Source organism: Myodes glareolus, chromosome 6 (assembly GCF_982192425.1).
Source record: "Myodes glareolus chromosome 6, mMyoGla1.1, whole genome shotgun sequence".
Lineage (NCBI taxonomy): Eukaryota > Metazoa > Chordata > Mammalia > Rodentia > Cricetidae > Myodes > Myodes glareolus.
In genome coordinates this window covers 90,171,310-90,194,501 of record NC_142031.1, presented here as the reverse complement: position 1 = coordinate 90,194,501, position 23,192 = coordinate 90,171,310, and the positions used below count along the sequence as shown (strand labels likewise).

The 23,192-nt window shown below is 43.1% G+C and overlaps 1 protein-coding gene across 3 annotated transcripts in view; it reads right to left on the bottom strand.

Annotated features, from left to right (window-relative positions):
* Dhx57 (DExH-box helicase 57) overlaps positions 1–23,192 on the bottom strand; it is a 51,896-nt gene that overhangs the window by 21,787 nt on the left and 6,917 nt on the right. For all 3 annotated transcript variants that reach the window (XM_048416153.3, XM_048416152.3, XM_048416156.3), the window contains exons 3-13: positions 22,143–22,301; positions 20,056–20,259; positions 18,929–19,764; positions 16,848–17,023; positions 14,340–14,461; positions 12,861–13,056; positions 11,819–11,943; positions 9,061–9,194; positions 7,738–7,792; positions 5,169–5,374; positions 1,939–2,055 (exon numbers count right to left, since the gene is read on the bottom strand). In XM_048416153.3, the coding sequence (XP_048272110.3) occupies positions 1,939–2,055; positions 5,169–5,374; positions 7,738–7,792; positions 9,061–9,194; positions 11,819–11,943; positions 12,861–13,056; positions 14,340–14,461; positions 16,848–17,023; positions 18,929–19,764; positions 20,056–20,259; positions 22,143–22,301 (2,330 nt within the window). The remainder of the gene's footprint in view (positions 1–1,938; positions 2,056–5,168; positions 5,375–7,737; positions 7,793–9,060; positions 9,195–11,818; positions 11,944–12,860; positions 13,057–14,339; positions 14,462–16,847; positions 17,024–18,928; positions 19,765–20,055; positions 20,260–22,142; positions 22,302–23,192) is intronic.

The window sequence follows — 23,192 nt, the reverse complement described above, 5'->3', positions numbered from 1 at the left end:
GAATGAAACCAGGCCTAGTCCATTAGTAATACATTAGCAACACCTGATCACTTTCTTGCCAAGCAACAACAAACAAGGAACTTAATAATTTACATGGCTTTCAAGTCTCCTTAGGACATATCACATGATGGCAAAGACCGAGAGAGCAACATTACCATTTCTCTAAAGTAATATGGAACAAGCATATAAAGTCTTTCACTGATCTTTATTGAATTTTACAATTTCACTCAATCGGCACCCAATCCTTCAACAAAAATTTGTTTTAGCTAGGCATCCCAGCATTTGCAGGGATAGGTGGCTCTCTGTGAGTTCAAGAACAGTCTGGTCTACATAACAACTTTCAGGCCAGTTAGGGCTATATAGTGAGACCCTGTCTTAAAAAAATATATTCTGTATTTAAATGTTCCAAGAACTTTCCTAGGAGCTGAGAAATCCAGGGTGAACAAGAAACCCCTGCCTCCATCACCACTCTCAGGACAGGGTTAGCCACGCAGTGCAGCCCTGGCTGTTCTGGAACTTGCTCTGTAGACCAAGTTGGCTTCAAAATCAGAGATCCACCTGCCTCTGCTTCCCTAGTGCTGGAACTAAATGTGTGCACAACCACGCCAGGGAAACTCTCTGCTCTTGAATTTACATTCTACTGAAGGAGATGGATCAGTAAGCAAAATCATTCTAGACAGGGTCAGGTACTAGTTACTCTGAACGCTATGACAGCAGGAGCGAGGACAAGGTCGCAGATAGGATGGCCAGCAATGGGGACATCATGTATGCAGAACCCCAATGTGGAGGATTCAGTCAAGAGATCTGAACTCTCCCGAGCACAAGAGACTGCAGTGAAGACGGCTCTCACGATGAGGACGGTAAGGGACGAAACTATGACACCAAGGGTGACTTACAGCTTGGGATTCTCCTGTCCCTACCTCCCAAGTGATGGGAGGTATCACATACCACTATTCTGGTTTGTGAGACACTGGAGCCTTTCTATATGCTAGGCAAGCATGCTACCAGCTCAGCTACACACAGGGCCTGATTTTTATTCATTTGTTTTAAAAGATTTATTTTTATTTATACAAACACATAAATCATGTATACGTGTGTGGGTATGTGCCTGTGAGCATAGGCACTCTTGGAGGTCAGAGGCATTGGGCCTCCTTGGAGCTGGAGTTAGAGGCTGTGAGCTGCCCAGTGTGGGAGCTGGGAACTGGACTCAGGTCCTCTAAATAAGCAACAAGTGCTATTAACTACCATGCCATCTCTCACCCTCTATTTTGTTTGTTTGTTTTGTTTTTTGGAGGCAGAGTTCCTCTGTGTAGTCCTGGCTGTCCTGGAACTTGCTCTGTAACCAGGCTGTCCTCAAACTCAGTCTGCCTGCCTCTGCCTCTCAAGTGCTGGGATTAAAGGCATGTGCCAGCACTGCCCAGCTTGTTTTTAATCCTAATTTTCTTGTATGTCATGGTGCTGGGGATCTAATCCTTGCTCTGAACACACTGACCAGATGCTCCATCATTGAACTGCACCTCAGCCCTACTCTGCCTCTCAAGTGCTGGGATTAAAGGCATGTGCCAGCACTGCCCAGCTTGTTTTTAATCCTAATTTTCTTGTATGTCATGGTGCTGGGGATCTAATCCTTGCTCTGAACACACTGACCAGATGCTCCATCATTGAACTGCACCTCAGCCCTACTTAGTTTCTTTCAGGAGTTGAGACAGCTTTATAGAAGATTTACTAATGTCTTTATTTTATGATCAAAGGAATTAAAATCGAGAAAAGATAAGGACTTAGTCAAATGTATAAGGTTCCTAAATAGCAAAGCTAAGAAATCTATTAGACTCCAAAGCTTGGGGTCTTACCCCGTGCCCTACTGTCTTGTGTGCAGCTTTCCAAGGCCTAAGTGTTTACTATGTGGATCACTGGGGCCTAGAGAGAAGAAATGGTCACCTGGAGGGTAGGAGTGCTTGCCGTCCACAATCCACTCTAGCAAGGCCTCTATTAAGTCGTAGTTGACCCTTTCAAAGTCCATGACAGACATCGTCTTGATGACTGACTTGCTCACCCCTGAAAGAAAGGTAAAAATCAGAATAATTACACCTTCTGCCTGTGAGGTAGGTGAATCTTGGGTTGGTTTAACAGTACAGGAGTTCAAATGTAACTTACTTGGTGAATGCTTTCTTTCAGTCCCTCAGACAACATTGCTAAACAGAAGTACTTCCTTCTTTTTTTCTTTTAAGATTTATTTATGGGCTGGAGAGATGGCTCAGTGGTTAAGAGCAATGATTGCTCTTCCACAGGCCCCAGCACCCACACACCCAGCTCACAATTGTCTATAACTCCAGGGCCTGACACCTTCACACAAGATATATATGCAGGCAAAACACTGATACAAATAAAATGAAAATAAAGAAATTATTTTTTAAAAGATTTATTTATAATGTATATAGTATTCTGCCTGCAATATGACTGTAGGCCAGAAGAGGGCACCAGATCTTATTATAGATGGTTGTGAGCCACTATGTGGTTGCTGGAAATTGAATTTAGAACCTCTGTAAGAGCAACCAGTGCTTTTAACCTGTGTGACCCATCTCATCAGCATCAATTTTTTTTTTTAAGGATAGCCTTAAACTCAAGAGACGGATGACTTTGAACTTTTGATTCTTCTGCCTTCCTCTCAAGTGCTGAGATTGTAGGCACACACCGCCACATCTGGTTTCCGTGTGGCTAGAGATTAAACCCAAGGCTCCACGCCAGGTACATAAACACTACATCAGTTACATCCCAGCCCAAGAATACTTCATGCCCCATTAGAATTTTAACTCTCTCCTTCCTTTCGCCCTTTCCACCATCATGTATTTATTGGATGCTTATGATCTAGAACAAAATTCAGTCAGACACATTTTAGAAGCCCCATCCAGATTCAATCAAACCTTGGGTCAGATCATCAGGAAGCCCAGGTAGTGGTTACCATAGGAAGACATGAACGGAGCACAGCTGCTTCATGGGCATCTTTACAACAGTGCTAAGACTGTTAGTGCCCTTTGAGACAAAAAGGATGCTTCTTCCTTGAAGGGTGCATGTGAGTTTAAAAATTCCTCAGTGCAGCGCATGCCTTTAATCCCAGCTGTCTGGGAGCAGAGGCAGGTGGATCTCTGTGAGTTCTAGGACAGCCAGGGCTACACAGAGAAACCCTGTCTTGAAAAACAAAACAAAACAAAAAACCAAAAAAAACCAAACCAAAACAAAAAGACTTCCTCCACACCAGACCCATGATGTCTAACCCCACATGCTCTAGTAAGGATCTTTAATCTTGGGGGCTGGAGAGATGGCTTAGTGGTTAAGAGCACTGACTGTTCTTCCACAGGTCCTGAGTTCAATTAGAACACATGGTGGCTCACAACCATCTAAAATCAGATCTGGTGCCCTCTTCTGGCCTGCAGGCAGGACACTGTATACATAAATAAATAAATCAATGGTTTTTTTTTTGTGTTTTTTTTTTTAAGTAAGAGGGATTTTTAATCTCTTCCTTCCTACTGGAATCTTAGTAAAGGCTTCCTCAGCTCTCCTCTCAGCTCTTTGGGTCTCTCACTGAACATGAAGCCTAGTTTCAGCAGGACTGACTTCTCAGTGAGCCTCAGGATCTTATGTTGTATGTGTCCCATCCACCCTGTCCATCCATCCGTTCATCCATCCTCTCCTCGTGCTGAAGTTGCAGGCACTCACAGACACGCCTGGTTTGTATGTGAGCTCTGGGGATGTGAATGCAATTACTCAGGTTGTGTAGCAAGTATTTTATCCACGCATTCTCCCTAGTCCAATGTTGACATTTTAAAGATTATTTTGTAGAGTGTTCCTCTATTTGGTTATCTGATATTTTACCACAATCAAATTAAATTGTGTGTTTTTGACTAACATACCACAAAACAATGTTGAATTTTCAGTGCATGATTGAGGTCTGTAATCTTTGTTTGCCCCATTATTGTGTTAACTTGATCATTTAGTTAAGATTCTTCCCTGTGTAATTGTTATTCATTCCCTTTGAAGTTAAGTCATTCATGGATAGGTCTTTGAGACTATTTAAGTATTGGGGAAATTTTACCAGCCAGTGTTAGCATTATACATAGACTTTTATTTACTTATTTATATTTTTTTTTTGGTTTTTTTGAGACAGGATTTGTCTGTGTTGTTCTGGCTGCCCTGGAACTCACTCTGTAGACCAGGCTGGCTTCGAACTCAGAGATCCACCTGCCTCTGCCTCCTGAGTGCTGGGATTAAAGGCGTGCGCCACCACCGCCCGGTTTAAAATATGTTATTTTAAAAGTCCATGTATAGCTGGGAGGTGATGGTGCATGCCTTTAATCCCAGCACTTGGGAGGCAGAGGCAGGAGGATCTCTGTGAGTTTGAGGCCAGCCTGGTCTACAAGAGCTAGTTCCAGGACAGGCTCCAAAGCCACAGAGAAACCCTGTCTCGAAAAACCAAAAAAAAAAAACAAAAAAAAAAAACAAAAAAAAAACCAACCAAACAAAATAACATATTTTAATTGGGTATAAGCATATGCCTATGGACTCAGCTACACGGGAGGATGAAGCAGGAGTTCAAGGCTAGCCTGTACAACATAGTAAAACCTCTGTCTCAAAAATAAATAAATAAATAAAATGACAGCTTTAAAGATTCCTCCTTTAAATGTATTTTAATAATGTTGTCAGGGAAGTCCTCCTCCTGTGATATACTGCACCTGTTACTGCTCTTTCCTGTGTGGCCTGCCATACATATAACCAGAGATGAACACATGGGATGTACACTTTGTCTTTGTCCTTAAGGCTGAGACTAGTGCCAGGTCTCAGCCACCCTCCCTGCTCTTTCCCCTAGTTTCTTCTGTCCCTCGTTTGTCTTTTCTGAGTAAGAGCCTCTAACCTTTGTTACTCCTTCTGATGGGTCAGCTGGTTTTCCTTTTTTCTCCTAGCAAAGTCTTTTTAAAAATTAATAATAATAATAATAATAAAGAAGTATGGTAGCTATAATCTATGCGGTTGACTTGGGAAGTTTAAAGTTGTTCTGACAAATTTAAGGCAATGTTACCATAAAATAAAAGTACTATTTTTCTGGATCATGGTGGGATAGAAACAATAAGCAACTTTTGGCATATTTAATACCATTCCCTGAGTATGCACATTACCTTTATAGCGGACCAAGAGCTGCTTAAAATCTAACTGTTGATCTGGTATTGTGTCTTTGACGGAGTCCTCATCCTGAAGGTGAAGTGACAGCCTCAGGTCTTCCTCCACTTCTTCAAACGCAGTTCTGTTGTGCCTGGCTTTAAGCTTTTCCTTTGCAATCTGTTTCATGGAGCGCATATATGGGCTCCCATCCTGTAACACATATCTGAGGGAGAAAACATAGTACTCCTATGTTTTGGGGGTGTAAACCAGTCTCCCACTTTGTTTCTCTCCAACAGAAGCTGTCCTGCTTCTGCCCAGTTCGTGTGTTCCCTCCCAGCATCCTGGGACTCTGCTGGCTGTGCCCTATTTCTGGTGGGGATGAATGTTAATGGTTTTGTCTAGACAACCAGAAGACTATGGAGAAAAGCACCCAGGAGGAATGGATGGATGGACATGCAGAGGGCATGTGAGCTATGTTCTCAGTTGCAGTGCCCCTAATTTTAATTCTTTCTTTGAGAATCTTACCTATGCCCCAAAGGCCCCAACTATAATTCTAAAGCATCCAATCCCAGCCTGTGCAACCAAATGTAGTCCTGACTTATCAGTTCTTTTCTGAACACTGCTACAAGACCATCTTCAAACACACTGCAAGACTCTCATTAGACAGCTGGAATTTGTTAAGAGAAAATACTATTACGGTGACATGGAAAGGTATACACACTAAAATCTCTAGGTCTGCCACTAAATCACCACGCCACAGGACTTCTGAGAGCCAATTTCAAAAGCCTTATTTTCTCATCATTTGGGAGAACCTATAGACATAACTATCTGGGAACTACTTTCCCTAGAGGTAGAAAGGTTTCTTAGAGACCCTGTGGGAGGTGAGGGCTGGGGACAGCGACCAAGTGGGCTCCGCTCTTTCCTCCTACCTTGCTCACTCAGATAATTTCCATTTTAGCTCTTATTTCTTCATGATTCTCTATAAGAGTTTATCTGCAGAAAGGGTCCTATGGCTTTTTAAGAAGTAGAAAATGTCGGAGTGAGTTCCGTGACATCTAGACAGTTATACAGAGAAGCACTGTCTCAAAGAAACAAACAAAACCAACCGACCAACCAAAGAAACAAAACCAACCAAAGAAGTCTAAAATGTCGTTATTCTATAATCTTTGACTTGCTCCAGTTCCTCCCCACCATCAAATGTCATATTCTTCTTTTACATTCAAATTTCATTTGGTTAGCATTCACCAAATGCCAGTTTTACATAGAGGCCATGGCAGTGTGGTGTGGTGTGATGTGGTGTGTGAAGGGAAGAGCCTTTCAAGAAACTTGGAAACCAATGAGGAAGCACCAAAACAATCACTATTCTGCAAGGCAGACTGGTGTAATAAAAAGTACCCAGGCTTGTGAGAAACATAGATGGAAATTCACCAAGGTGGCGCTAGAGCTGAGGGTTAAAGAATGACCTGGAAAAAAGGGGGAGGAAGGAACAGACAGTAAAGACAGCCTGCCGTCTGAGAAACAGCAGTCTGATGTTAAGGTTCATACTGCGAGCTCGTAGACATCGGGGCTGTTTGCACCCTAGCGTTTAGTAGTTAGTAATAAGATCCTGATCTGAAAGTTTATAATCACAGAAATCCTTTTAATCACTAAAATGCTTTGAATCTGATAGCCAACAAGGATGGGTTTAACAGTAAGAAACAGCAAGGAGCAAAGCTCGGAGGTTTCATGGCTAAAAAGTAAGAGAAATCCCTTTGTATACAACAGAAATTACCATTCCTACCCAATTCTGAAACTTTATAGGCTGATCCCTTTTGTTGTTGTTTTGTGTACACGTGTACGTGTGTGTGTGGTCGAGCCTGCCTGAACAGAATCAGAGACAATGTGTGTACGTCAGCTCTCTCAAACTTAGTGGAAGTATTTTACCCTCTAAACAATTTGGCTTCCTCCTTCACATACATCCTTTTTAAATTTTTTTTTTTGAGACAGGGTTTCTCTGTGTAACAGCCCTAGCTGTTCTGGAACTAGCTCCTGTAGACCAGGCTAGCCTTGAACTCACAGAGATCTGCCTGCCTCTGCCTCCCAAGTGCTGGGATTAAAGGTGCACACCACCACCACTTGGCTCAGTTTTAATCTTTAGCCAAGTAGGTACTTATAAAGGCCAGAAGAGAGAATCATATCTTTGGAGCTGGAGTTACAGGCAACTGTTAGCCACCCAACCTAACCAGTTCCCTAACTGGGAACTGAACTCAGGTCCTCTAGAAAAGCAGCAGGTGTTCTCTTTTGCTACTCTAGTTAATCTAGTACCCTCACACAGCCCTTGAGACCCAGGGAATGCTAGTATTAACAGATCCGTTTGACATACAATGAAACTGAGCTGCTGAGACACTAACTTACCTGTCAGAGTTAGTTACTAAGAAGCAGAACTTAAATACCAAAAGTTTGTTTGCTAACAGAAGGAGGAAAACAAAGACTCAATGGAAACATTAAACAAAAGACTAAAGGAAGGTTAGTATCTTGCACACTAAAGATTAACAAAAAGTGTGTTTTCAAAGATTTTTGATGAACTTCAATTAATATCTTCCTTACCTCGTCATGGCAATTGCATCCTCTAGAAAATACTGATCAACAGGAAATGCACGACCTAGAAAAAAAGAAAATAAACTAGAAAGGCATCAGATTACCCAGGAAGGTAGCTGGAAATGTGTGTGCACACTCGCACGACTGTGTGTTTGTATACACTATCTATATATTAAAACAATACTTGGAATAACAAAGTACTGTTAGTTCTGTGTTCTTGGAAGTATTTGGTTTGTTTGTCTTTTGAAACATGGTCTCTCTACATAGCCCTGGCTGTCCTGGAACCCACTATGTAGACTAGGCTGGCCTTGAACTCACAATGATTCCCTTGCCTCTGTCTCCTGAGTGCTGGAGTTAAAAGTATACACCACCACACCCAACTTAAAAATATTCTTTTCTTTTAAATAAATTTATTTATTTATTATGTAAATTTCTGTCTGTATGTATGCCTGCAGGCCAGAAGAGGGCACCAGATCTCACTACAGATGGTTGTGAGCCACCATGTGGTTGCTGGGAATTGAACTCAGGACCGTTGGAAGAGCAGGCAATGCTCTTAACCTCTGAGCCATTTCTCCAGCCCCTAAAAATATTCTTAAAAAGATTTTGATGACAGGAATTTGTAGGTGCAAGTTCTAACTAGCAGAGAGAACATAAGTGGGCAGTAAGGGAATAATTCCTAATGGGACTTTAAAAACCCATATTACACCATTTCTCCCCCTTCCCACACAGAGACTTGAAGCATTCAGTGCTATACTGCAGACCCAGCGTGTGCTTTCTTCTTCTCTTTGATTGTTACCACTTGAAAAACAAGCTCCAATAATGCCATTATTTCAGTCGGTGTTTCCAAACTGTCCCTGTGGGTCAATCAACCGTAGAAGGACAAGCCCGGGCTCAGAATGGTGACTGTCTCACAAAGAGGCCGTGAAAGCACCACAAGCAAACAGACTGTCCACCTGCCTGTCTCCAGAGGGACTGGTATCTGGAGATTTAGCACAATCCATAAGTGAACAAGTATGGTATAAAAAGGCATATTTTCCCTTTTTACAAACGATTATTCCTGAAAACATACATTTTGATGTTAAACACACAGAATGCTAGAAATCCTAAGAACTAGGACTTTAAAAGGTCACACACAAAATTAAAATCTGGCAAGTGGGTAAATGACCTCCTCCTTGGCTGCTTTACATTGGGACCTTTTATTGTAAATGAACCTCTTCTCTATAGACAGGAAGAAATACCTCCTGTTTAGAACGAACTTTGAAGTAGCGACCCTTGCTTACTTAGAGGGAGGCACAGCAACAGAAGGAGACTGGTGAGCAGTGCTTTGGTTACCTGGAATAGTGATAACTGGGCAATAGCTGAAATACTTTGAGAAGAGCCCAGCATCCAGAGTTGCACTCATGAGAATGACCTGGAGGGTCGGTCTCTGCGACACAATGTCCTTCAAAACTAGCAGTAGGAAGTCACTAGAGACAAGAAAAGACACCCATGGGTCAGACACATGCAACATGTGAAAACTAATGATTTTTATGTATTTGGAGCATTTAAGACTTAGGGGGAAAATGTAAAACTTAGATGTGCCACAGTCCTGATTGTGAACAGTTCAGAATTTAAGAATACAAAACACCAGTTCTCTTCAACTAAATTCAGTGCAAGGCCGATCAAAATACAGATAGGATTTATTGCTGAAGTTGATCATTCTGATTCTTTATAGCTACAGGTATACAAAGTACACATATAAAGATCTTCATTATAGAATTATTTGTAAAAGCAAAGTGACGGAAATGGCAACCAGTAGCAGTATCCAGTCTACGGAATGGCATGCAGCTGCTAAAAGTCTAAGCCAGAGGTCTAGATGAGGAGCGAACACTCCTAAGCCTGCGGTTAGTGGAACCAAAGCACAAACCCTTCTGTAGTTATGGAGTGATGCCTGCTGCAGGAGAGCAGGACTCCAAGTCATCCCCACAGGTCCACGCCAGCCCTCAGCTGCCTGCACTCTCATCAACGGGGTAGAGCCTGCTTCTGTTCAAATGGCAACCCCAGTGAGCCGTTCTTCTCCAAGTCCTCCAGGGAGCTCTCAGTGAGCACTCACTAACATGGCTCTCCGTGGCATGCCTGCACCCAGTGAGCGCTCACTAACATGGTTTTCAATGACATGGCTGCACCCACGCTCATTTCCTGCTGCTCTCCCTTACTAAGTGTCAGGACTCTATTCTTCCTGTCCTTGAGGAATGAAGCTCAGGGTCTTTGCACGTCAGTAACTTGCCAGAATGAGTTCCTGCCAGTCATTCTCACAGATGGTCCCTTACTTCCTTCAAGTCTTTACTCAAAACACATCTTCAGCAAGCCTTTCTTGGCTAATCATTTCAAATGATTGAAATTGAAATGAACACTTCAAGTGAACCCACATCCGACCATGTATTTCCTTTCTTCTTAGAACTTAATACTTTGTATTTTACTTATTTACTTCATTATTGGACTCCCCTAACAATCGGAACGTAAACTCTCAAGGACAAGGACAGGGGGTGTGTTGTCGCTCACTACTCCCACACTCATGGCACACTGAGTGCTCAATGAACATTTACTAACTTACTGAATAAATACATCTTTCTATAAGTAACCATTCGAAAACAAAAGATTTCTAATAAAGTAGCAGGTAGTCTTTCATTCATATGTTTTCTGTTTGGTTTTTCAAGACAGTGTTTCCTCTTTATAGCCCTGGCTGTCGTGGAACTCACTCGGTAGCCCAGCAAGCTGAGCTCCACCTGCCTCTGCCTCCGAGAGCTTGGATTAAAGGGTGCTACCTGGCTTCCCTTCTGTTTAGCTCTTAGATACATTTTGCTAGCTGAATCTTCAAGCTTGTTTGCTTTAATTTTTTTTATCAGTTTCATAATTTGGCATTTTCAGCTTCCTTAGTCTGACAAATTTACTTTAGGTCTTCTCAGGATATTTGTAACATTTTTTGCAAGTCGCTTTACTCCTATGACCTTTCTTTTCTACTAGTTTGTTATTCTTTTTGCACATCATTTATATGACGAACTGGTTAACATCAAACATCATGTATCTTTGTGGCCTTTGCTCAGTTTCTAAAAATGTTTCTTTTTTTCTATTCCTTTTTTTTTTCCCCCCTGAGACAGGCTTTCTCTGTAGCTTTGGAGCCTGTCCTGGAACTCCTTCTGTAGACTAGGCTGGCCTTAAACTCACAGAGATCTGTCTGCCTCTGCCTCTTGAGTGATGGAATTAAAGGTGTGTACCATCATTGTCCGTCCTAAAAATGTATCTTAATGATTTCTAATTCTTTAAAATAAATTCTAGCTGGGCGGTGGTGGCACACACCTTTAATCCCAACACTTGGGAGGCAGAGGCAGGCGGATCTCTGTGAGTTCGAGACCAGCCTGGTCTACAAGAGCTAGTTCCAGGACAGGCTTCAAAGCTACAGAGAAACCCTGTCTTGGAAAATAAATCAATCAATTCTAAAGCCTTATTATGATGTTTAGGACCTCTGAAGATTTGGTTCCTGTTTCTCTTTCCCCTGTCATCTTCTCTTTCATTTGTTACTGCTCAGCCATATTGGCTTTCCTCAGTTCTGGCCTCATCATGCCCATTCCCATGGCAGAATTCTCATCTGTGCTCTCTTTGTTCCAAGTGTTAGAGGGACGCCCTTTCATACTGCAGCCTATGATTTAAATGTCATCTCTTCAGAAATGTGGTCTCTGACCATCTTACTGTGTCACTTCTCATGGTTTCTCATTTCTTTTTCCTCTCAGACTGTGAAGATGAGGAGGAGCTTCTTATGTCTGTATCCCCAGCAACTACCACACCACTAGGCACTAGATGTTGGCATTATAAACTTAGGGATGATCCAAAGGACAGAGGAAGCACATACGGACCAACCCTGGGGACACGGCACGGTGCCCAGGAGGCTCTCCCAGTGATGGGCATGCACTCTCCAACCACCGTGCCACAGACCGTGGCGATCAAGCACTCCTCCCTCCGACGTAGCCACCCTCAGGCTCCCACCACTAGTCTATGAAACTCAGGGGCAGCTTCACTTTACAGGAGAGGGTCTCCATGGAAACCTTCCTTTTACCTTTCTTCTGTCCTCTCATGCACTTCGTCCACAATGATGTGGGTGACTCCCTGCAGGGTGGCGTCTCCTTCCAACCTCCTCAGCAGCACACCTGTAGTGCAGTATAGCAGCCTGGTGGCCGAGGACTGACACAGAAGAGAACAATGTCACACGTTAGCGAGGTTTTGAAAACGCAACTATTGGCAAGCCAAACTGAATGAGTATGAATGAACTTTAGAACCACCAGCAATTTCATTTAATATGAGATAGTAACTATAGCTTCTGGCTAAGATCAACACACACTCTCTCTGCCTCACATAAAAACTTTAAGACTCTCAAAAAAAAAAAAGCAACCCAACACCTAAAACTGTTTTGCTTGTTTTTTTGAGATAGGGTGGATATAGCCTTAGGTGTCCGTGAGCCTGCTATGTAGACCAGGATACCTACAACACAGAGATCCCTCTGTTTCTGCTCTCAACTGCCAGGAGTAAAGGTGTGCATCACCAGACCTGGTTATGAACCATTTCTTTAAAGTGAGTGTTTAAGTCAAGTGTACATTTGCTTCAGGTTTAATACAAGATCACTTCTGCTAATTAAGAATATAAAGCCAGGGCTAGAGAGATGGCTCAGCAGTTAGGAGCACTTGTTCTTCAGAGGATGCAGGTTTGAGTCCCAGCACCTACATAGCAGCTCACAATCATAACTTCAGTTCCAGGGATTCCATGCCCTCTTCTGGCCTCTGCAAACAGCAGGCATGCACACGGTGCAGACATACAAGCAGGCAAAACATTTATATATGTACATAACACACACATATATAATAAAATAAATCTAAAAATGTTTTAAAAAAATAGAAATCCTATATAAAGCGTATTTGGTGCAACCTGCTAAGAGTTCCTACATCAAATGTTTCTCAAGGGATTCCAACCCCACTGAAGGTGATTGCTAAGTTAATAAACTGTAGGTCCATATCCCTAATTGCTTGTCAGTATCCAGATCCCCCAAATTCTTTATGTCTGAAAACTGATTTCCTATTACCAGCAAGTAAGCAGCGCATACACACCTTGACACTTTCCAGTCGGATCTGGTACCCCACTGTCAGACCCACCCTTTCTGCTCTTTCTTTAGCGACGCGCTCAGCAACAGAGATCGCGGAGATTCGGCGGGGCTGGGTACAGATGATGTTTGCCACCCTCTCAGGTGGCCCGTGAAGAGAATTATCCAGAATAAACTGTGGAATCTGTGTGGTTTTTCCACATCTGTATGTCAAAACAAAGGAGTCCTAAAATGAAGTTTTCAAGGGCTAGTTAACAAAGCAATCACAGGCAACAAGGATCTAAAGCTGACGAGAGTGAGCCAGGCTGTTCAGCTAGTGCCTAGCGCTACCACTTACTTAGAACCCAGACCTAATAAATCCTAGGAAAGGGGCCTCAAATGATAGTCTAATATCACTTATAAAATGAGGGCCATGGAAAAGACACAAGTAAGAGCTAAAAATGCCTCTAGGGATGTGAACTCTAGATATAGATTCCAAAGAAAAAGAGTATTAGCTTCTGATTTAAGAATTCTAGGGGGCTTCGAGAGATGGCTCAGGGGGGTAACAGTGCTTACTGTACAACATGAGGACCTGAGTTTGAATCCTCAGTACTCAGGGAAAAAGCTGGACATGATTGTGCATGCTCCTGTAACCCAGCGGTAAGGGTGGGGACAGAGGACCAATGGACAATGGGGCTTGCTAGCCTTCAGCCCAGTTCCAGGTTCAGTGAGACCTTGTTAAGGGATTAAGGCAGACAATGATAGAGCAGCCCTGACATCCTCCTATGGCCTTCTACACATGAGCTTATACACCTGTACACACAATCCCTGTCTCCCCGACCCCCAACAATGTTTCATAATCTTCTCTTTGATGTAGATTGATTTGGCTATAAATGAACTAAAATAAAAAAACTATAAGAAACTAGAAGATATAAAATTATTACGATCTTAGTTGAATCTCAGCACAAATAGAATAATTCTTTGTACAACCCTGAATAAAAAACTAATTAAGCCTGAGAGTTGCCCGGGACAAGTAGGTTTGCTTTCCATTGAGAGTATGGAACAGGACAAACAACAACAACAACAACAAAAATGTTACTTAAGTTGTTGCTAAAAAGAAAAAATGAAACAAAACAAAACAAGGACCTTTAAGGAAAGGAGGATAAATGCAGAAGGCGTGCTGCTTTTGAGCCCTTAGGAAAGAACTAAAGCTCTGACTTCACAACGGCCCCGTGGAAACCTGCAGCTGCACCTGCTTCAGTAAAGGGCCCTCGAGACAGAGGTGCACACCTACAAGATAAACTTCTGAGCTGTTTTGGAGTTTGGCCCTGAGACTACAGAAACAGCATGACAACCGCCTACATGGGTGTCGTTTAATACCTGACACTGAGAACAAATGTGCGACAGCATCAGCCACAGCTGTTTCTTCGTTGATCTGGTTACGGTGGCCAGTGTCCCTGCACAACGTGTGCACTAAAGCCGCGTTGGAAGTAAAGCACTTTCTTACCCAGTCATACCACTTATGACGACCACTTGGTGCTTGCTCAACAGTTTAAGAATTGTTTCTCTTTCTTCCCAAGCAGGCAGTGTTCGTCTCTCTTGCAGAATTGAGTAGAACTGTCTGGACATCTAATAAAAGTCAAGGAGAAGGAAGCGGTTGAGTTACGTGTGGTCGCCTTTCACAGAACTCCACTCAGTGTCCCACAGCAGGCTGCACTCCTCCTGCTTCCTCGTTAGCAGTTTGCTCTCATGGCTCAGACATGGCAGCCTGAATGCGGGGGACTTTGGTTAGCAGGCCGGCTGCTGAGCCCACAGTGGAATCACAACAATCTTCCTATCTAAATAAACTGAAAGGTATAAGCTTCTCTTGCTTAGTGCTTATCTGATCCTTCCCAGTGGGAATATTTCTGTCAACACTACAATAAAACCTGTGTGTCCACACACACACTGTCCAATACAGTAACTCTGGCCACACGGAGCTACTGAGCCCTTGACATGTAGGACGCTCTTCTGAGGCACTGAACTTATCTTAATGAGTAAATGTAAATGGCCAAAGCTGGCTAGGAGCTGCTGCGGTAGACAGCACAGCTCTACATCACCATAACTACGTAGATCAGTTTCACACGATAGGTCGGCACTCCGAACACTGCATTGAATGCTAACCTTATGGGGGAAGAGTGGACGGATGTGGACAGGTAGTAAGTACAGGGTTGGCTATGAGGGAAGCTTCTAATGTTCTCTCGCACAGCTCAGGCTGAAGTGGGAAGAACAAAGCCATTCTGTGCTACACAGTACGTTCTGGCCAGCGTGGGCTAGAGACCCTGTCTTTAAAAATAATGTTTTTTGTTTTTTTGCATATATCAAAATGGCTAGATAAAGAATTTTTCGAATGTTCCCAAAGAATTGATAAATGTCTAAGCTGACAGATAAGACAAGTACTAATCATACATACACATGTATTGATATGTCATACAAGTATGTCTAAGTCAACTAAAAATAAAATTTTAGAGTTGGAGAGACAGTTCAGTGGTTAGGAGGCTGTATTGCTCTTTCAGAGGGTCAGAGTTTAAGTCCCAGCACCCACATCAGGTGGCTCATAACCATCAGTTAAGCCTAGCTCCAGTGATCCAATGTCCTCTTCTGATCTATGAAGGTACCTGACCTGCACACATGTGGGTACATAAACTCACATAGATACAACACAAATGAATAAATAGTAATATTCTTTAAAACTAAAATAAACTGTAAATGAAAAAATAATTTACTATATTCTGGAATAATATAGAATTATACTATTATCATTTCCTGCATCATGCAAAGGCATAATTTTCTTGTTCCTATCATTTTCTTTCTTTTTTTTTTTTTTTTGATTTTTCTTGACAGGGTTTCTCTGTAGCTTTGGAGTCTGTCCTGGAGCTTAATCTGTAGACCAGGTTGAACTCACAGATATCCATCTGCTTCTGCCTCCTGAGTGCTGGGGTTAAAGGCAAGCATCACCACCGCCTGGTTTCCTATTATTTTCTTTACAGTATTATTATATACATTTTTATGATCTATTGGCATTATAGTATATACTTGATAATATATAAAAATATAAAAATCACAGAAGGGTCCTCAGACATCATCATTTAATCTAATCCACAAATTCAATAACTAACTGTTGCCTTACATCCAACTGGGTCCCCCAAATTTACTTACGGTTTCTTTTAAAACAATCTCATGTCACTATGAAAACAACACAGATTTTCAAGGCAGCTGGTTTGAATCTCTGTTACCACTTACTATCTATGTGACCTCAGGGACGTTATTTATCCTGTGAGTCTACGAAATGGCATGAGTCTTTCCCCCTTCTCTTAAACATGGGTTTTCTAATGTAAATCACAGTATTAATATTCCCTTCAAATGTAAAATTAGCTATTGCACCAAAGACTCTGAGACAATTTGATATACACACAGCATTTGATATTCGCCAGCTGAGGAGTGTTCACAAAGCACCTAGCACATGTACCTAAATCTGCAGTAGCACACAGAAAAGTTGCAGTAGCATGTAGTAAAGTCTGTCCACTCAGTGGGTGGTGGCTCATTCCTGTGTTATATAGCAAGATTTTGTTCTAAAAGGCCAAAAAAGAAAACAAAACACCAAAACAACAAACCCAGCCGAGTAGTGGTGGCACTTACCTTTAATCCCAGCACTCAGGAGGCAGAGGCAGGCGAATCTCTGTGAGTTCAAGGCAGCCTGGTCTACAGAGTGAGTTCCAGGACAGCCAGGGCTATACATAGAAACCCAGTCTCATCAGGGATGGAGGAGTTAGGGGGATGTGGGGGGCACGGCAGAGAAAAGAAAAAAATGGCTGGCTGGCTGGCTGGCTGGCTGGATGCTGGAAGGGGTGAGAGAAGAAGGAGTTTTATAACAACCAGAAAGAACCAGAAGCTGGGAGGAAGGGTCGCCAAAGCCTCCCATTCCGAATTGCTGCATCCAGACCTCAGGAAGGCAGCGTGGGCCCTTGTACAGTACCTGTTTCAGCCGGAACTGCTTGCAGATCCTACTGTTTTCAGCATATACTGACTTTGCAGGCCATTCATATTTTTTGCAACTCTTTTTCTTAAGGTTCACATAGCTTTCATTCTCCACTATTGGTGTAGGACTTTCACCCTCATCTGCATCCTCCTCCAGGTCTGATAATCTTTCTGCTTGAATGGAGAAGAAAAAGACATTTTGAGTTAGTCCTTCCTTTAGGAAGGGAAGAAACTCGCTAACAAAGTAACAACTACAGAATCATGAGACAAAGCAAGCGCTGAAGCTTGAATAAACAAGTCCATCCATTCATCCAGTCGATAATTCTACTCAAGACTTCACCTGCGAGAGAGCCTTCCTAGAACAAAGGTGCTAACAAACCAAAGTAACAACAAAGCTCTGTTTGGTGCGGGTGGGGGGTGTTTGAGACAGGGTTTCTTCACGTAGCCCTGTAGATCAGGCTAGTTTTGAACTCAGCCATATGCCTCTGCCTCCCAAGTGCTGGGATTAAAGGTGTGTACCAAAAACAAAGCTTTCAATTCAAGAAATTAACACAGAATGTTTTAGCTATTTGCAAGTGTCTCCCAAATTCAATGGTATAAAATGACCCATATGTCTATTAAATGATCCACTGATCCACAAAATGTGGTATATCCATGTAATGAAATCTCCCTCAACAACAAAATGGAATGAATATATACTATGGCATGCATGAGTTTTGAAAACATTATGCTAAGTGAAAGAATCCATTTTTCAAAAGCTTCCTGTTACATGATTCCATTTCTATGAAATGCATATATAGAAAACTTGTGAACATAGATTGATATGGGACTAATGAGAACAGGTTTATTTCAGGGTAATAGCTAGTGATTATAATTGTGCAACTCTAAAACATGAAAAAATACTGAATGATATCCTTTAAGTAAGTGAGTTTTTTTTAAAGATTTATTTATTTATTAGAAATTATTTGTTTATTATGTATACAGTATTCTTAGTATAGAAGAGGGCACCCGATCTCATTACAGGTGGTTGTGAGCCACCATGTGGTTGCTGGGAATTGAACTTGGGACCTTTGGAAGAGCAAACAGTGCTCTTAACTGCTGAGCTATCTCTCCAGTCCAAGTAGGTGAGTTTTATGGTATATTAATTACATCTCAGTAATGGTACTGAAAAGTCAGATTAGGAATGGGTGCTTGCCTACCACGAGAAAAGCCAGAGATTCAGACTCCAGGGCCACCAAAAAACAAACAAATCAAAAAACCTCCCATGACATAAAATTTGTCATTTCCCCAGGGACACAAGTGAATACCATGTACAGAAGCTGCTGTTCAGGAGCGAGGCAGGGGCTGAGAAGTCCACCTAACTAACTACCCAGCATGCTCTCTGCTCAGACATTTACCGAGAAACTCTGTTTCCTTCTCGCAGTGCTGCTGTTCAAACCTAGGGCCTCAGGCAAGCCAGGCAGACTCCCTGCTGCTGAGCTGCATCTCTACCCCTTACCCAGGAAACTCTTATGGATGATGGGAAGTTGCATTTTCCCTGACAGACCGACAATAATAAATGAAAGTAAATTCTTTGATGAACATTGAAGAGGAGCTAGCGGTGTAAGACTCTTCGTGACAGAGTGGACAGAGTCAGTGGCTTACATATACATTTATACTTAAGGATTCATAAAAACAGCATTTTGATCAATTTTTGATCAATTCTAGCCTAGAATAATAAATAACAGGAAGGAATGGATACCGTCTATAAAAAGTAAACATATGAAGCCCAGTTAAATGAGACTGTCCAAGAAAGTGTCTTGAGGCCTCTCTGAGCTCAGTCTACAGAAGCAGGAACAGGGCAGACCTTTATCCAGCTCTGCTCATCACCCAGGGCATCATTCACTACACAGTGACAAGAAACTTCTACATCAGCCCAGCCTTTCTATCTAGGGTGCTCAACCAAAGTGACACAGCCGGGATTCACAGTGAAGGTAAGAGCGGTGACCAGTCAGGGACCCTCATCCAGCCCCGTGTTTTACTATTAAACTTGTCGTTCTGAATGCTGAGCTCGTCCTGACCTCATCAACATGTACATACCTTCTGGAACCTGATTTGAAGGAAAAGGACTTGGAACCACTGGTCTGCGGTAGGCAGGCTTAACTGGCCTGGTCTCGGAAGGATCCAGAGGGGAGTTCACAGGAGGATCGCTGTACTTGTGACGAGTGTTTGTCAGTAACTTGACAATCTCAGATTCTTCCTCTAAGAGGGTCATCAGAGAATATACAGCGGGTTCTGAGGTCTTTGCGAACTCCAAGGCCTTGCCATAAAGGAACTCAGAAATATGTAAACGACAAGCCAGAGGTAGGTTCTCATTGGTGGAGTAGAATGCCACAAGGGGAGCTTGAGAGGGGTACTTGTGGTCTTCAGAAAAGCGAATCTCAAGCTCATAGAGAAAAGCTGCATCGTCGTCAGCGTTAAGATGAGAATCATCTACGATTCTCTCTGCTCTCCCAATGATTTGATTTGGGGGCACTTCATGTTTGAATTTGCATTTTGATCCAAATTTACAGTTTCCTTTGAGGTAAAATCTACAGGTCTCAGGTGAAGTGTCCCGCACACTGTTGGCACCTCCCTTCTGCTTGGACTTGCAGAATTTATTTGTCAAGTACTCTAGTTCCAGTCCAATGGTCCAGACTCTGTTCTGAATTCTTTCTATAAACTTTTCTCCACAGATTGACCTGAGAGCAAGCACCTCTTCCTGTCTCTGCTCCACACACTCATGCAAGCTTATATGAGTAGCTGCCTCGGAGAGTTTCATCTTCTCTCCAAATTTCTCCGAAAAACACTGGTCCAGCAGATGCTCTAGCGCTGCCCCCAGATCTCCATCACAAACCCTCAGGGCCAAATGACAGTGTTCAGTGTTGAAACCATACCTGGTGAGGGCAAAACATGACAAAAATGTCATGCAGAAAGTCTTATTACAACACTAAAATGGAATTCACTTAAATACACACATATGAAGTTATAACTGTGGACAGCTACAGTCTGTACTTTGAAAAAGCATCTTTGATGACACTAATCCTTCCATCCTAAAAGACAATTTTAGGCATATTGGGCTCTGCTGGCACCACCACGAGAGGACATCACAGAAAGGTACTCGGGTTTATAACATGACACAGTTGGTTTGACCTCTCCCAGCTTCCATAAATGATAGAAGTGGTTACCTGGAAAGTTTTTGCACTGCAAACGGTGAGACCGTAAGTTCTGGAACAGGAGACTCTACTTCTTCCGGGCCGATATATTCCCAAGGAATAGGGTCAGGAAGAAAGGGAGGCCCTTGTCCAGCCGGCCAGCACCGCTCGTCCTCACACTCTGGCTCCTCCTCCTCCTCCTCCTCCTCCTCCTCCTCTTCTCCAGAGATCTCTTTTCTAGAGAATGGGGCATTTTCACAAATTAGACATTAATGTCTACTTAGGTCAGAGAAAAGTTCTGCAAGGGTCTAAGAACTGAATTCAAGGAGCCAAGGACAGGGACCGGATTGCTCTCCAGCTGCTAACTTAACCCGATAGCGAACCACTACTTTCTGTCTAGGGGAAGAGTAGTTCTTAGGTACATACATGCCGTCAGGCCCCAGGTAAAGTTGTCTATAGAAACAAATTCTACGTAGTGTCTCAATAACCCTGCTATATATTACCGGAGTTCCCATTTTCCCAATGATTAGTTGAACCTCAGAGAGGAGTAGTAACTAAGGTTACCCAGAAAGGAGCAACAAGATTTTTACCCTGGACATTCTAAGCCCAGAGCCTGCACTCTTATCCACAGAAGCCATCTCTTGCTCTACTTATTCGGAGATACTATCTCTTATCTTTTTCCTAGATTTGAGGTCTGAGACAAACAAAACTCTTGTAGAGGACAGAACATTCTCTCTCTCTCTCTCTGTCTCTCTCTGTCTCTCTCTCTCTCTCTCTCGACAGGGTTTCTCTGTAGCTTTGGAGCCTATTCTAGAACTGGCTCTTGTAGACCAGGCTGGCCTCAAACTCACAGAGATCTGTCTGCCTCTGCTTCCGGAGTGCTGGGAATAAAGGCATGAGCCACCACCGCCTGGCTGACCAAACATTTCTACTCCTGACTGGCCCTCACTAGTTCTATCAAAGGATTTATTTATTTATTGAATTGCTCAGGAAAGAGCCTAAGCAAATTACTCATGATTTCTAGTAAACACAAAAAAAATGAACAAACCTCTTCAACTGATGATGTAACTAACACACAGAGCAGTTAAGATACAGAGTCAGAGAGGAGGCAACTAAGATCTCAGAAAGAGCTGGGCAGTGGTGGTTAATTCCAGCACCAGGTTATCTCTGTGAGTTCGAGACCAGCCTGGTCTACAGAGTGAGTTCCAGGACAGGCTTCAAAGCTACACAGAAAATCTGTCTTGAAAAACCAAAAAAAAAAAAAAAAGATTTCAGAATAATGAAAGCTCTTTCGCTTGGGCAGAAGGTACAATATTAAAGCTTGATCTAGGGACTGGAGAGATGGTTAGTGGTTAAGAACACTGGCTGCTGCTCTTCCAGCACCCACAGGCAGCTCATGATTGTCTGTAACTCTGGTTCCAAGGCCTCTGACCCTTCTTCTGGCCTTTCTGGTACCAGTCCTGCAGTGGTGGCTGGACACCAGCAGCCACAGCCATAAGAAAAGAACAAAAACAAAACCTTCTCTTGTTGGGGGTTGGTGGGTGGGAATGCTGAGGCAGGAGGACTGCAATGAGTCTGAAGCCAGCCTGGGCTGTGTTAGCAAGAACCTGCCTCAATACTTGTTCTTAGAACAAGTTTCCTACTTGTTCACACAGGTTTTTAGTTGGAATGTTTTCAACAAAGCACCAACAACCCAATTTAGCAAGGGCCCGGAGAAAAAAACCGAGGCAATCCGCTTTACTGCTCATGAGATACACTCGCTCTGAAACTGCCGCTGGGTAAATCGCTCTGATATTTCTTTGGCCTCACTTTCAGCTAAAGCACAGCTGAAAGCGTACAGCTGCATAGCTTACACCAGCAGTTCTGCGGGGTCACAAACTGCTGCACATAAGCATATCAGACATTCTGCATATCATAACAGCAGCAAAGTTAGAGTTATGAAGTTGCAATGAAGTAATTTCATGGATGGGGGTCCCCACAACATGAGGAACTGTATTAAAGGGTTACAGCATTAGGAAGGTTGAGAACCACTCCACACTGATCCAGCACTCAGAGTTGAACAGGCATCTGCACTGTTAATGTGTTCTCAGTATAAAATGTACTCAAATAAGATACTTTACTCGGACCCCGCGTCCACATCCTGTTCCTGCAGGTCTCTCAGAAGGGCTTTCACTTTCTCCTGATTCTCTGACGTCATGTGCAGCGTCTGAAGGGGCACTTTGGCTCTGGGCTTCCACTTAGGCCGTGGCTCTCCTTTGCTTTTGTTATTGTCGTTGGGCCTGAATTAAAATCACATGCTCGTGAGCGAAACTTTGGTACGATCATTAGAGTTCCTACATACAGCACACACAGACAGCAGGTGGCGTCAAATGTGGAGAATGCATTTTCTACAGTATCTACTGGATTATCCTAGCTAGCATTTCCCCCAAACTCCTCAGTCTGAAAAGTTCTAACTCATTTTTAAGAGGCAGTCTACTACCTTACAGAAATCCTCACCCCCGTATTTGTCTCATCATTTCTTCAGAATTTGTGGGTTGCATCTCTTACCTCACAGACCACTTATCCACATTTCCCTATACTTTACCTTTCTTCCTGTTTGTTTTTCAGACAGGTCTTGTGGCATAGGCTGGGGTCAACTAGCTATGTAGCCATGGATACCTGGGCTGATCCTCTGGCCTGCCTCTGCCTCCCCCGTGCTGGGACAGCGGTGTGGTCCACCATGCTGTCTCCATCCTCGATCTTAGAGTCCATCCCTCCATTTGGACGCTATGTCCCAAACTCCCCATCTCCTCCAGTGATTCACCCAGCAGTTATCCTCACTTCCCGTTTATCTTATCTTACCTTGCATGGGGCTCAAAAGGCCCCAAGGGAAAGGCCCAAGCTCCCCAGTGTCAGAAGGCCCTATACTGAAGTGTAGCAGCTGTGGCCAGAGTGACTGAAATGTTATACACCCTTGTTTCAACCTCTCTGTGGTTTTCTGTTATCCAAAGCAAAAGTCAAAACCCCACTAATGACCTGCAGGGCCACTGTAGCAGAGCTTCTCTGCTGACTGCCCTTGTCCATCCGTTCTTTCACATGGATTCTCTGCATTCCCCAGCCTCCTAAGTGCAGCCCTGGCCCAGGGCCTTCCAAGTTGCTCCAGCTCCTCTCCCTTGAATATTTTTCTCAGA